At 46.4% G+C, this 14,100-nt stretch overlaps 1 protein-coding gene across 2 annotated transcripts in view; it reads right to left on the bottom strand.

Moving 5' to 3' along the window:
- Positions 1–6,887: 6,887 nt before the first annotated feature.
- The window catches only part of LOC125720189 (mitogen-activated protein kinase kinase kinase 11-like), a 31,539-nt gene continuing 24,326 nt past the window's right edge, over positions 6,888–14,100 (bottom strand). The window contains exons 7-11 of one of the 2 annotated variants that reach the window (XM_048995369.1): positions 13,586–13,757; positions 13,336–13,442; positions 12,102–12,671; positions 11,618–11,638; positions 6,888–11,468 (exon numbers count right to left, since the gene is read on the bottom strand). In XM_048995369.1, the coding sequence (XP_048851326.1) occupies positions 10,891–11,468; positions 11,618–11,638; positions 12,102–12,671; positions 13,336–13,442; positions 13,586–13,757 (1,448 nt within the window). In that variant the 3' untranslated portion in view covers positions 6,888–10,890. The remainder of the gene's footprint in view (positions 11,469–11,617; positions 11,639–12,101; positions 12,672–13,335; positions 13,443–13,585; positions 13,758–14,100) is intronic. The other variant, XM_048995370.1, reaches the window with a different exon arrangement.

Raw genomic sequence — 14,100 nt, 5'->3', positions numbered from 1 at the left:
CAGCTTTCAGCTCGCTATTTTCAGACTGATCTTTTTTTCCCAAAGATGATTCCACATTTTTTTTTAACTTTTGAATTTTTTTTTCCCCTACTGACATTTTCATTTTGATGTTTTCAGGTCAATTCTCTTTCCCAGGCTGATATTTTCAAGCTATTAGTCAGTAGAATATTTCCAGGGCTCCGAGGCAACAGAGTATTTTCGCTCCGTTACAATGACAAGACGTCCACAGCTGGCACAGCAGACTATGAAAATTGCCAGCAATAAGGTCTTACTGGTGATAAATGGGTCCAGGATCCCCACTTCCTGTGGAGAACTGGGCCCTGGAACAGGAAACACGAGGACACCGTCATTTGTGGAATACGCTCAATTAATTAAAAAATACAGGCCGTAATACATTTCCAGACACCTCCATTACCAGATGTTTAAGCGCCTACCTCTATGTTATATGGGTTTGCGGAATATAAATTGCAACGTTCATATTTTAAAAACCAGCTTAGGTGCATGAGGCGTTTCCTGGTGCCGCCACGTATTTCAGCACAATAAATCACGTTAGATAAGCGGCCCCATGGCAGCCATTTTGCTCGTAAGCCTCTGTGATTCGACTGACTCCCCCGTCTTCAATATGCTTAGTCACCAGAGCTCGGCCACCCAGGAATACACCAATAGGAGCACAGCGCCACACGCCACAGTTCACCTCATCCTTCAGCGCACATCATCGCTAATACAGAATAGTAAACGAGCACAGCTTCCTGCCTACACACTGCACGCTTCAATACAGTGATTAATTACAGTTACCGGACATGAGTGCTTCCTCACAGATACAGATTTTGCGCATCCGAGACAATAAATACACATGCTTTCTGGTACAATTCTTAGAAAATAAGCTTTTCCCAAACATCTCTTTAAAAGCAAAGTGCAAACATGTACGAAGTGTAACAAACATTAATTACATTAATGTTGCTGCTCACTGTTTTGTTTTTAACCGCAGATGCAAAGCCCTCGATCCCTCTGTTCTCCTTTCCTGCAGAACGCTAATCGGGTTAGCTGAATAAGTAGCACCCAGATACCGTATTTACCTTTAAGGAATAATGTTATATTATTAATATATAACAAGCAAAGGTAGAGGAGAGGCAGTCTGCTGTAAGGACATTATGGGCTTATTATAATATTGTTTGTGAATTTTCAATAAACACAACGCATTTCAGTCAGAGTGACCCGTACATCGAACATAATCCCACAATCCTTTGCTTTGTCTGGATTAGCGTCTTCCTCCACTTACATGCGTCCACGTGCTGGATTAGAGGCCAGACAGCTACAATGCTGTATTATCTGCGAAGAATTCGTGCATTATGGGTAATCAGAATGCACGGAGACTCATAAATATGTAGCCTTGTTATTGCCATGATTTAATAAAGGATTTCTTTAGCTGCACCTTGCAGGGTACTTTAACGTGGAAGAGCTGAATTTCGTCCCTCTGGCACACACAGAACGTCTCTCGGTCTTCCGGCTCAATCCGGCGCTGTTTGCCGTGCTGCGTGTAAATGGGCCGTAGCCAAAACCCTTAACAACTGTCTCATTATATTACCAAGCTATTCTTACCAGAACAGCCGGGTTTTTCTGGTGTTTAAAGTCTGAATCAAATGAAAGTTTCTGTTGATTTGCTGTGATTATTATTTTTTAAAGTCATTTATTGCTGCTGATGTTGGATTTTAAATATTTTCTCTATGCCTGAATATTCTTTAACGTGTATGTGACAAAAATAAGAAGAACAGGGTATTGATGTCAGAGACCCCATCGGGACAGAACCTCTGGCGTTCCTGCTTGGAGGACGGCTGAGTTCAGAGCTTTGTGTTTTGGGATATTGGACAATTCTTTAAGAAGAAAAGCCTCCAGTTCTTTGATGGATGACAGACCTGAAAATATAGTTTGCACTTTGTGCTCCAGAACTTCGCATAATGGTTTGATGATGTTTCGATCTGCTGATTGGGGACGACATCAAAGGTGTCTGACTTCACCCCAGTGTTCATGACGGTCTGCGGTAATATTGGATTGAAGGCAAGACACTTGTGGTATTTAGCAGCTATGTGCTGTCCGCAGTTCCCTCTGGGATCGATACATTCATTCATTCATTCTTTCTTTCTTTCTACTCATCTAATATATCTAAGCATCCGTCTCAGAGCTCTCGACCTCCATTCCACATCCAGACCTTCTTGCCTGCTACTCCCACGTTCTTAGTTTAATAATTACTGATTCTGATTGACCACAGAGGCTTCACACCTGAGTCACGGTTAAAGGACGGCTGGAAGATCAGCGGCGCTCGGACCTTGAGGACTGTGATTTGAATAGCTGGCTCCATCCATCTATCTATCATCATTAAGTTTTTAAATTGATGATACTTCATTGACCCCAATGGGAAAATTCTCTTTTTTTCCTTCCCCATCTTGCTCTCCATAAAACATACGTAGGTGAGAGTAAGCTTGGCACCAATGGGCAACCACCTGCAGGGTGCCCACCAATGGGCAACCACCTGCAGGGTGCCCACCAATGGGCAACCATCTGCAGGGTGCCCACCAATGGGAAACCACCTGCAGGGTGCCCATGGAGCTGGGGGCTAAGGGCCTTGCCCAAGAGTACACAAACATGTGACTATTCCCATAAGGTTGGGCTCAAACTGGAAATCTTCCGATCACAGGCTTAACCAGCTGAGCTACCTGCTGCCCCAACCAAATCAGAAATCCTTTTAAGTATCTGCCTGTTCCTATTGGTCCACGTGTGGCATATGTTATGAGGCCTGTTCTCCATCGTGCTGTTTTTCTGTGACCAGTTCACTTGCAATTCAAGCACCAATTCTTTGGCCCTTTCTGAACGCATGTTGCTTTGGAAATTCACACATCAAGGTGCAGCTGCTCTACATACTGCTAAGCACACTCCAACATAATAGGATTCAGTCTTATAGCTGTTTTTGTAATTGCGATTATCTTCTTCAAAGTCCTTTTTTCTGAAATTTATCCACCCCCTGTAATTGTATATAATTTAATGTGTACCAGATATATAATTAAATTTGCAACAGATATATACAGGCTGTTGTAAATCTGATTGCTATACTCTGCTTTGTACAGATGAGGTGCCGGTTTGCTGTCTCTCTGAGATGCAGACAGACGTCTCCCCTGTCCTGGGTCCTGTAATCCTTCACTCACAGCCCTAGCTCTTCATTTGGCCTGCCATCGATCGGGAGCCTGCTCCAGAATACGGGATTTAGATCCAGAATGATAGAAAGGACATTTGCCTAAAATATATAAATAAAAAATTACAAAGTGCAGAGAAGAATGAGACTTGAAAAAGGCTTTGGCTGAGGCCGTCAATCAGCGTCAATCAGAATGCCAGAAGTCGGCTCGCCTGCAAGCTGCTTCTGCTATGCTGCACGTAGTCAGGAAAGGCCTGTTTCACTCTTAAACTCAAGGCAAACGTATCGCTCTTAAACTCAAGGCAAACATATCGCTCTTAAACTCAAGGCAAACGTATAGCTCTTAAACTCAAGGCAAACGTATCGCTTTAAAACTCAAGGCAAACGTATCGCTCTTAAACTCAAGGCAAACGTATCGCTCTTAAACTCAAGGCAAACGTATAGCTCTTAAACTCAAGGCAAACATATTGCTTTTAAACTCAAGGCAAACTTATCGCTTTAAAACTCAAGGCAAACGTATCGCTCTTAAACTCTAGGCAAACGTATCGCTTTTAAACTCAAGGCAAACGTATTGCTCTTAAACTCAAGACAAACGTATCGCTCTTAAACTCAAGGCAAACGTGTCGCTATTAAACTCAAGGCAAACGTATCACTTTTAAACTCAAGGCAAACGTATCGCTTTTAAACTCAAGGCAAACGTATCTCTCTTAAACTCAAGGCAAAGTTCTGCAGAGAGCAACTACAGGGGCCTAGTTAACGGACCCGAGGAATCCTGCTGATTTTTAATTTTTTATTTTTAAATACATTTTTGGTAATACTTAAGGCCGTGTTTTTAGTAATTTACAAACACATTCATAACAAATAATAATGTTTTTTAACTTTATAACGCATTATAAACATGGCATTTTTATGTAAGACACATTATAGCCATGTTTATAATGCTTTATGAATGCCCTTTGAAAGCACTATAAATACCTTCATAATGCACAATAATGGTCGGTATAAGCATTAAAGATGTTTTGGAATGCATTATAAAGGTATCTGTAGTGCATTATAGATGTATAGATGAGAGCTTCATATAGTATTCATAATGCATAATAATAGGGTATAATGTGTTATGGCTTTTGAAAAATACTAAAAACAAGACCTTCAGTAAAGTGTTACCCAATTGCTTTTGTGACGTCATGGACATAATAAAATAAATGAAGAGGTTTGAATCCCCTCCAGAATGACTGGCTGTGAAGATTGATACATAAGCCCCGGGGTGAGAGACTGCGAGCGGCTGTTGTTTAACAGAGGTGAACCTTTGAATCTTTTGCCGGTTGTTTACGTATCGGCCCGGTGGCTCCCACCATCCATCACTTTGCTCTTCCCCCTAATAAGTTCCAGCGCAGGCCTTGCCTGTCCAAAGCCTGCCAGCAAACGCACACCGTGACGTTTCCAAAAAGCCCGAAGAGCGTCTTCCTACACAAACGTCTTTTCCTGGTTACAGCCACACAACACAAATGATGGGTGATTGTTGAGGACGGGATGTGAACAATACTGATAAATAACCGGTCAAATGAAAGGACATTTCACAATATTTGATGTCTGCACCGAGGTCTCCCCCAAGTCCAGAGGAGCTCAGATATTCCGTCCGTTGAATTCTGTTCATTTTTATAACCCAACATAGTCGATACAAAGCAAAGAAGAATCTGAACAGTGTAAATGTTAATGTCAAAAACCCAAGCAGAAGGAAAAGGAAAAGAAAAGGTCCCATCCATTGATCTTCTGAAGCCGTTTATCTAGTGCAGGGTCTTGATGAGAAAGAGGCCAATCCTGGGAAGTTCAGGGAACAAGACAGAGCACACAGTCAAAAGAGAGAATTTAGGCACACCAGTAGACCGAAGGCAGCGATAAACTGGGGCACAGGGGACAGGGATGCAAAAACCCAGGGGGGATGGTGAGAGGTAGGGGCTGGAAACTGTGAGTGTGATTTTATCGTGAATGTAATGGGAAATGTGAGTGTGATTTTATCATGAATGTAATGGGAATTGTGAGTGTGATTTTATCATGAATGTAATGGGAATTGTGAGTGTGATGAGGTCATGAATGTAATGGGAATTGTGAGTGTGATGAGGTCATGAATGTAATGGGAATTGTGAGTGTGATGAGGTCATGAATGTAATGGGAATTGTGAGTGTGATTTTATCATGAATGTAATGGGAATTGTGAGTGTGATTTTATCATGAATGTAATGGGAATTGTGAGTGTGATTTTATCCTGAATTTAATGGGAATTGTGAGTGTGATGAGGTCATGAATGTAATGGGAATCGTGAGTGTGATGATGTCATAGATGTAATGTTAATGATGAGGGCAATGGAAATGCTGAATGTAATATAAATTGTGAGTGTGTGAGAAATGATGAGTATGTGAACGTCACAGAAGAGGATCCGGCATCGCCGCACAAGGTGAAGATGGGACTCACAAGTCCAGTAAAGGACACATACAGCACCCAGTGCCCAGGTCTGCTGGTCAAGCCTCACTGTCCCCGATACAGAATGATGGCTTTAACGTCTGCCGCAAGTAAAAAAATATATATATTTTCAGAATTTAACAAATGCATTTATTATACAGAAAATAATTTTCATTTCAGCCCTAAATTGAAAAGAAAGTTAACAGGCAGTGTTATGCTGTTTAGTGGGGGCAGATCGACTTCAGTAAGAGCCATCGTTGCCTGTGCTTTGGCAAAGGAGATCCGTCATTAATGGCAGTAGGCCCTTGTTCTTCTCGCCTGTCTGTTCTGCTACCATCCCTCTGTCATACCCGGCTCGTACGATCCTCGTGTGTGCCACGCCCCCCTGATTATCCCCGTGTGCTTCCCTGATCGTACCCAGCTGTGTCCGATTATTTTCAATCAGTCCTGTCTATTTGAGTCCATGTCTTACCAGAGTTCGGTGTCTGTCATTGATGTTAGCCGTTGTCAGTTGCCGTTGGATGTCTCCTGTCCTGAGTCTCCCCATTAACCCCCGCTTACCCCGAATCCCGCCTACTTGCCTGCTTTCTGCCCGTCTGCCCGCCCGAGCGACCACTCGCTCGCCCAGCAGTTCCAGCCGAGCGTGACACCCTCGTTGTCCTTTAGCTGTTTTTTATTTTCGACGGCTGCGTCACGGTGGCCAGCTGCATGTCAGAACCTTCAGTTCTGCTTCCTCCAGGAAAAACCCGTGACCCCCACCCCCCCCCCCCCCCCCCCCCAGCTCGAAACGACGGGAGTGGTTAACAGCGGGTCTGCGTATGAGCAGAGCTGATATGCGGAGGCAGGGGGCCTGACTGTGCGCTAAGATCCTGTCAGCTTTCATCTCAGAGGCCGGCTGCACATCCCTGCATTTGCTAGTTGGCCTCCAGGTGATGTGGTGAGGCAGGGACTCAATCCTATCAACTGCTGTAGCTTTTCTGGAAGGTTCCGCTCTTAATGGCCTCAGCAGCAAACTGCAATCCCAGACAGTACTGGCACTTCAGATTTCCTAAGAAATGCCCAAAAAATCATTTCAAATTATTAAAAGCCCCCAGCATTCTCTAGGGGCAGTGCTAATTATGCACAATGCTTTTTATGAATGTAATTTTATATTTTCCTGATTAAATCAGATATCTTTCCTGGGATTAGAGGAGATGTTCAATCTACAAGAAACATCAACACAATTTGTGCAAAATGAGGAGCAGGTCTCAGCCGTTCATTTTATTGGATATTTTCTCAGTTTGAATTTACATATTTTTTTTTGTTTCAATAATCCACAGGTTAAACCTCCTGAAAGGTCCTTTACAGAGAAACGTTCAGGTCCAGCCCAGTGCAACACTTTGAAAACATACAAATACATACAATTATGTAGGGATAAACATGTTATTTTAAAAGCTCATTAATACACATTTTAATCATTTAATTAATGGCACCACACAAAGGACACAAAGCCATCGAGCCACATGCTGCCCCCCCCCCCACATCAGGTTCCAAAAATGTTAATAAAATCCCGGTCCCACATTACTGCCCACCTGAGCATGCTACCATGCTACCCGTGCTAACAGCGCTCATGCTAACGTGCTAACAGCGCTCATGCTAACGTGCTAACAGCACTCATGCTAACAGGCGGAGGCCTGCCTTTTGTTTTCCGATTCTCGCCGCGCCAAAGTGAACATCACCGACCCGGCACACGGTCCCCTGCTGTCAGCCCTCTTCCCATTAGTTTGGGGACACAAGTCAATATGAATGAAATGCAAATGGATGAAAACGACTCTCCAGATTATAAACTGCCTACTAATCCAGACCAGCAGCTGTTCCTCTCCTCTGAGATTCAGCCATCTTGCTATGGGTTAGAGTGTCAATAATTTTGATTGAATTTTGATTGATTAATGTTCACACCTGACATCGTTCGCCTCTACCCATGTTGACTAAACACTCCGGATGTTTTTTGGTGTACGTATGACAGATGCATATTTTATATACAGAACTATCACAGTCTGTTTGGTATCCCATCCAGGCAAAACAGATAGATGGATGGATGGATGGATGGATGGATGGATGGATGGATATTACATTAAATCCCATCTGAGAGGTCCTTCTCCTTCTGTCACATGTTTCCTAAGATAGACTTCAGGTGCGCATTGATCATGGATGGATGGATGGATGGATGGATGGATGATGTACATCCTGCCACTACCTGTTATCCTGGTACATCCTGTAGTAAATCCAGCGCTAACAGTATGTGAGTCAAATTTTAATTCTAATCAGACTTAAATTTGGGCTACTTAAAAAGGAGAAAAAAGCCTTAGCATTTTACACTGTACCCTATATCATCTAACATGTTTTGTGAAAGACTTTTGTTTAGTAATTTAAAGAAACACCAGTGGCTCTACAGCGCCACCTGCTGGTGGGTGCTGGTAATGATGAATTATGATAATTATCAGTAATTTGGGGTATCACACGCAGGCACCTATAACACACAAACTGCCCTGGTAGTTGTATCACACATATACCAGGTTAATGAAACATAAGAGCCACCAACCAGTCAGTTAATAGCAATCAGTCAACATTAATACAACACAGTGAAATCTAGAGTAATGAAATGAGATTTGATTAATGGTTTATGAGGAATTTTTTTCTTGCCTGATAGTCAAAGAAAATCTGTGCCATTAGAAAAACGAATCTCTTGAATAGTTAATGCTTTAACTGTATTACTAGGCTTACAATCCATCTTCGCATTGCACAGACTTTCAATTATTCATTTACCCCAGTTACCTTGAATTTTTATTTCCACTTACTGTCAGCACAGTACTGGAGAGTGGTTCAAAATAATTTATACTGATTCGCATCTAAGAGAATAAAATGTCAGAATCTTCCCCTCGTCGTCACATTAATCACGTAACACTGCCACCCATGTACTTTTGTACAAAAACCGTTAAACAGTGGCTCCACAATCTACATATAAGCATTTCAGAAGTAGAGAATGTTTTTAACTGTGCACAAGTGGGTCTAGACATTGTTCTTTACTACTGGAACACCTCTAGGGGGCGCAGCAGAAGTGGATTTCAAAGTAAATCACTGCATTTGCTAAATCTGCTGCATGTCTTGCGCGGCTGAGGAAATATCTCGATAACATTGCATGGTGCATGGCGTAAAGAGCTGTATAAATGTGACTGTGTTCCTCTGTGTTATTCTGAGTTGGTATCACTTCACTCTTTTGCTGACAGGGTAATTGCACAACTGTATGAACTGGAGTCAAGCAAACTGCACCAAAGGCGGATTTAAAAGCCACCCACCACGACCGGCCGGCCTACATCACTGCACAAATGCGAGATTAGCTGTGGAAGCAGCTGGTGAAAACCGCAGGTCCGCGGTTCCATTCACTAAGAACACTGACTTGTGTCAACCCCTAGCTAAGTATTTCTTGAACGCGAACCAGGCCGGACTTCGTGAAAATCTCTTTCTGCTGCTAAATTTAAAAGGAACAGAGCGGATTTGGACGGAAAACAGGCGGGATCAAAAAAAACCAACAAGCCCGGAGTGGAATTTTTAGAATCATAGCGAGGTCAACTGCCTGGTGGTGGATGCAGTGATGTCGTTGGTGGCTGACATCGCTTTTATGTAGACGCGAGTAAATAAAACTTTTTTAAAGAGCTTTCTTAAGATTTGGAGCCACTGGCAAACATTCAGAATTTAAATGATCCCAATTCCAGGCCCCCTAAGGGGAAAAAAACAAATGTCGTTATACAAGTCAGTCATGTAAATAAAAATGCATGTAAGCACTGACAGTATAAATAGTTTATATATATATATATATATATATATATATATATATATATATATATATATATATATATATATATATATATATATATATATATATAGGAATGCAAATCCGAGATCCTCAATATGTGGCACCCGCATCAGTTCTGCGCAACCATTTCGCTTTGCCCCCGTGGCGTGGACTTCATTGTAGTGACCTACGGGGGGGCATGGTTAAAGCTTCTCTGAACATTAACGGTCACTGGAAAATATCTCAGATAAATAAATAAATATGGGAAGCGCTGCACCCTCCTGCAGATAGGTGGCGCCCTTCTGGGCGTGGCAGAGCCCGGCTGCGACGAGCAGGAGGGGCGGCGTCTTTGGCACAAAGCGAGGGGCCAGACAAAGAGACCGAAGGTTATTTTACATAAACAAAGCATACTAGGGGGGAGAGGCAAAAAATGGGTGATTATATGTAGATAACTCCTTTGTAAACAGAGGATCACCCCCCCTGAGAGCAAGAGTGTAACAATTAAGCATGAGATGTATTGTGAAAAGGCCACATTGTTGGAGTTGGGGGTCCCACTCTGCTGGGGAGGGCTGGTGCTTCTTGGGACTGGGAACAGAAGGTCTGCGAACCGCACAGCTCCCCCATAAACTTCCCCAGCACCCAGCGAACAGCGCCTGAGTCTGAGGAGGCCGGCCAGAGCTGACCCACCCAGCTTTCTACCAATAAGCAGCTAATTTTAGAAGCTCAGACTGGTAACGTGGCTTTACTTCCCGGCCAAGAAATGACAGCTGAGCCACGGAAAGCACAGCTACGGAAAACCAGGGACCGGAACTTCCCATTCCTGAGCCGAAGTTATCGGAGAGAATGCCGGTAATACTCAAGGACGACTGTCTGCGGCGACGTTTCGCGATTTTCTGCCCTAGACCTTGAATGCAGACTGTCATCAGACTGTCTTAATTCTCCCGCCTGGAATGCAAATTTTCAGAATGCAAATCTCTCCAAGGCAACAGCAAACATTTGGCACCTACACATCGTTTGTCGGGCGCACCTGTAAATATCATTCCTGCGTTTTATGTTTGTTTTCCCAGTGTCCACAATAAAAATCTACCTGTAGGTTCTTGCACATGTTCAGCTATTTCTAAGATATAACTTCAGTGGGATTCTAGGGCAGGTCAGCAAGACGTGTCCAGTGTAACGACAGCCACACTCGGAGCCAGGACGGCACTGCGCACCAGCTCACGAGCGGGCTGGGCCACCTCTTTTGGGGGAGGGCTGCTGGTTTAAATGACCAAATGACCAAATCATTGGAATCAACCAGCTTAATCATTTCCAGATCTCTAATTTATGCAATTATCTGCGGTCCCACCGTTCCCAATTTCAGCCGGTTCTGACCACAGCTCCTCCAGCACAGAAAGCCAGCCCGAACCACGCAGGCCTTGTCAGAAGCGGTCGGTTCCGTGGTGCGGGGGGGACATCCACGGCTCCAGGCCCGTGACCAGCGCTCTCCTCCGCTTCTTCTTTCCTTCGCTGGGGCCCAGCAGGGGGCTCCAGCCGAGATCGATGTAGGGAGAGTCTAGTGTCGGAGAGAAAGGACCCGCTCTCAGGGCGGACAGGGAGGGACTGGCACTGGTGGAGCTTGGCGCCGAGCGGGAGGTGCCAAAGGGGATGCAGAAGGGGTCGGGGTCGTGTGCCAGAGTCCCGGAGGAGTCATGGTTCAGGGGAGGAAAGGGATCACAGTCCGTGAAGGGATTCGCAGAAGAGCGACGATGCGGCGGGTGGCAGAGAGGTTCATCTGCTTTGCTGCCGCTGCGACCCGACCCAGGGCCCGCCCCTCCGGCCGAGACGAAACTCCACGGGTCGATGCGGGGCCTGACGGGGGAGGGGCGCGGGCGGGGGATGACGCTGACCTCCACCCTACGCGTCTTGGGGCCCCAGAGTCGGGAGTCGAGGAGCAGCGAATGAGGAGGTGCCGCCTGCTGGTCCGAATCATCCTGCGAGCACATGGGGAGGTCCAGGCCTTCGGCAGGAGACAGGAACATATTGTCAGAGAGTCACCCGAAGCCTTGCCTTCATCTGGCCATTCAGAACATGCCAAGCAATATTCACACTAGTCAATAATCGATATCAATACGTATGAATTTGCATGACCAATGTAACGAAACTCACCTTCTATGATCTCAGTGCAACCTGAAGAAGAAGAAGACCTTTAAAATATGGGGCTAAGTGACAGTTTACTCTTCACACTATAACTCTTGCAGATCAACAACGCAGGCAGAAGCGATTCGTCCATGACACGAGAGCAGGGCTTGTTCGTGATCATGCTGCCTCTTTGCAAACAACGTTTCATCCACATAACAGCAGAGAATAGAGGAGTGAGGCCTGCCCTGCACACTTAACCCGTTCTCGGTCGCGCTGCTCAGCACCTACTCTAGATCACTGGTTTGAGGCACTCAAGGCTAACGGAGGGCCTTCCTCAGCAGGAAACCTGTTCCTGACCTATAATACCTCCTGTACTCTGTATTAGTCCACGCTTACTGTTTAAACAAACAGCAAAGGTGCACATAGGATACATGACTTCAGTAAGAAGTCAGGAGCCATAAAATTTGGGAGGCGCAAGCGGAAATCAGAAGGGCCGCGGCGAGAGCCTGACCTGAGTGAGGGGGGAGGAGTTCCTGGCTGGGCTTTCTCCTCCTGTCGGTGCCGGGGGCCCATGCTCTGCTCCCCAGCTCCCTGCTGACTCGGGGCTCATCGACAGCCCGCTCCTCCTGGAAGTTTCCGGAACTGTCCTGGCACACCCGGAGCTGTCCGTGGGCGGGGGCATTGCAAAGGTGAAGAGGCAGGGGGGTGCGCTCCGAGGCGGGGTCGAAGTCCGGCATGGGGGCGGAGTCCGAGTAGGAGAAGGTGATCAGGTCGCCCACGGTGGGGGGGTTCCGAGGGGGTGAGGTTGTTCCCGCCTGCGGCTCGGCCTCCAGTGCCAGCAGACTCGTCCGGGGGGGCACTTTGGGGAGGGTCTCCAAAGGACAGCCCAGAGCGACTGCGGCAAGCAGCAGCCCCCCACCCAGCAGAGCTTTGTGGGTGATCTTCGGGGGTCGTGCGCACGGTCCTCGCTCTGGCCTGGGGGATCCTGCAGGGGAGGGTGACGTCCAAGGGGTCGGTCCCTCCTCACCCCCCGAGTCCCCCTGGGGGGGGTTAGCCTTTGGGGGCTCATTCAGAGAGAATCCTGCAAGCAGGAGACCTTCAGCTTTATGATCTGCCATCTCTCCGCTTTATCTGTGTTTCCATCACGTCTTACCTCTTCATGGGTGGTTTTAATAAAAATACCCATCATGCATGTCGCCCTGCGTATGTTATGGGTTATTTGTCTTAAGAGACTTTCTGGTGCCTTTTTGCTGTGTGCTTCTCACAGCAAGCAAATTAACATTGATATCAACAATTTATACACACACACACACATACACTTGGTAGTGACTCAGTAACTAGTGAAGTACAGTTAGTAGTTAGTAGTGAAGTACAAAATGCCTCACCTTTCTTTAAAGATGGACATGAGGTCAGTATGTAACTCAGACTTAATTGGCGGTTAATTAATACATCAGTAATGGCGTATTATTATTATATTATTTGTGCCCCTCAGTTTTTGATGTTTGCCTCTCTAGCCCATGTCTACGCAGAACTGCAAATGGTTACATGTAGCTTACAGGTGGGGGGGGCGCAGACTGCTGTGTATCTGCATGTAGCGTAAAGGCGGGGTGGGGGAGGGGGGGGGTACAGGCCGCTGTGCAGCTGTCCTGCTGTGTTGCTATCAGGGATGTGTGATTGCCGTCAGGGTTTCTCTCCCCCCGAGTGCGGCAGCAGGAATGTGAGGTGTCCCGTCAGGGGAGGGGTACCGTTTAGCTGGGCCTTCGGAGTTGGGGGTTGGTACTGCTCCCACTCGGCGTCCGAGTGCCCGCTCTGCCTGCTGTCCACCTGCAGGAGCTTGGCCCTCATGGACAGGCTGGGGGGCAGAAACACATGAGAAAAGATTCAAATAAGACGCGTGCACATACGTCCTAAGCGGCAACGCTACATGGTAAATCCCTATCATATTGAGATCTGAATTGCTCAGATTCGAGGTGGGGGGAGGGGGGGGTGCGTCACCTGCTCTCCTGGGAACTGAGCCGCAGGACTTTGGGTCGGCAGGGGCTCTTGGGGCTCTGGGGGCTCCGGAGGGGAGCCGGCCGGGGCTCCTCGTTTGGCTGCCTGTTGGCCGGGGGCTCCAGGGGCCACACTGAAGGGGGACCCCACGCCCGGCTGCCGTCGCTGGGGCTCACTGAGGGGGTACAGCGCGCACCAGACGCGAGGTGAGAACAGCATACTTAGAGTGATATACAGAGCTACCCAAAAGCTCGGGCTTTATAATTCAGCACATGACAATGATTAAGAGGACGAGGCTGTTGGACCCAGAGGCGTCGGGGGGCTACTACCGATGCAGCGTAACGCTAGTTGCCCATTCTATACAGGCACACATAACAGGAAAAGAAATCCATGGAAAAGTGTGTGTGAAAGGACCCCCCCCCCCCCCATTCTGATCGATCGTTTAAAGCCTCCACAATGTAGGTAGTGATCATCTCCACACTACAGATGAGCAAAGGCCGAAGTTATATATCGCACTT

This window comes from Brienomyrus brachyistius, chromosome 24, assembly GCF_023856365.1.
Source record: "Brienomyrus brachyistius isolate T26 chromosome 24, BBRACH_0.4, whole genome shotgun sequence".
In the NCBI taxonomy this organism is placed as follows: Eukaryota; Metazoa; Chordata; class Actinopteri; order Osteoglossiformes; family Mormyridae; genus Brienomyrus; species Brienomyrus brachyistius.
The sequence above is the reverse complement of the archived record's forward strand: the minus strand, read 5'-3'. Positions and strand labels throughout refer to the sequence as shown.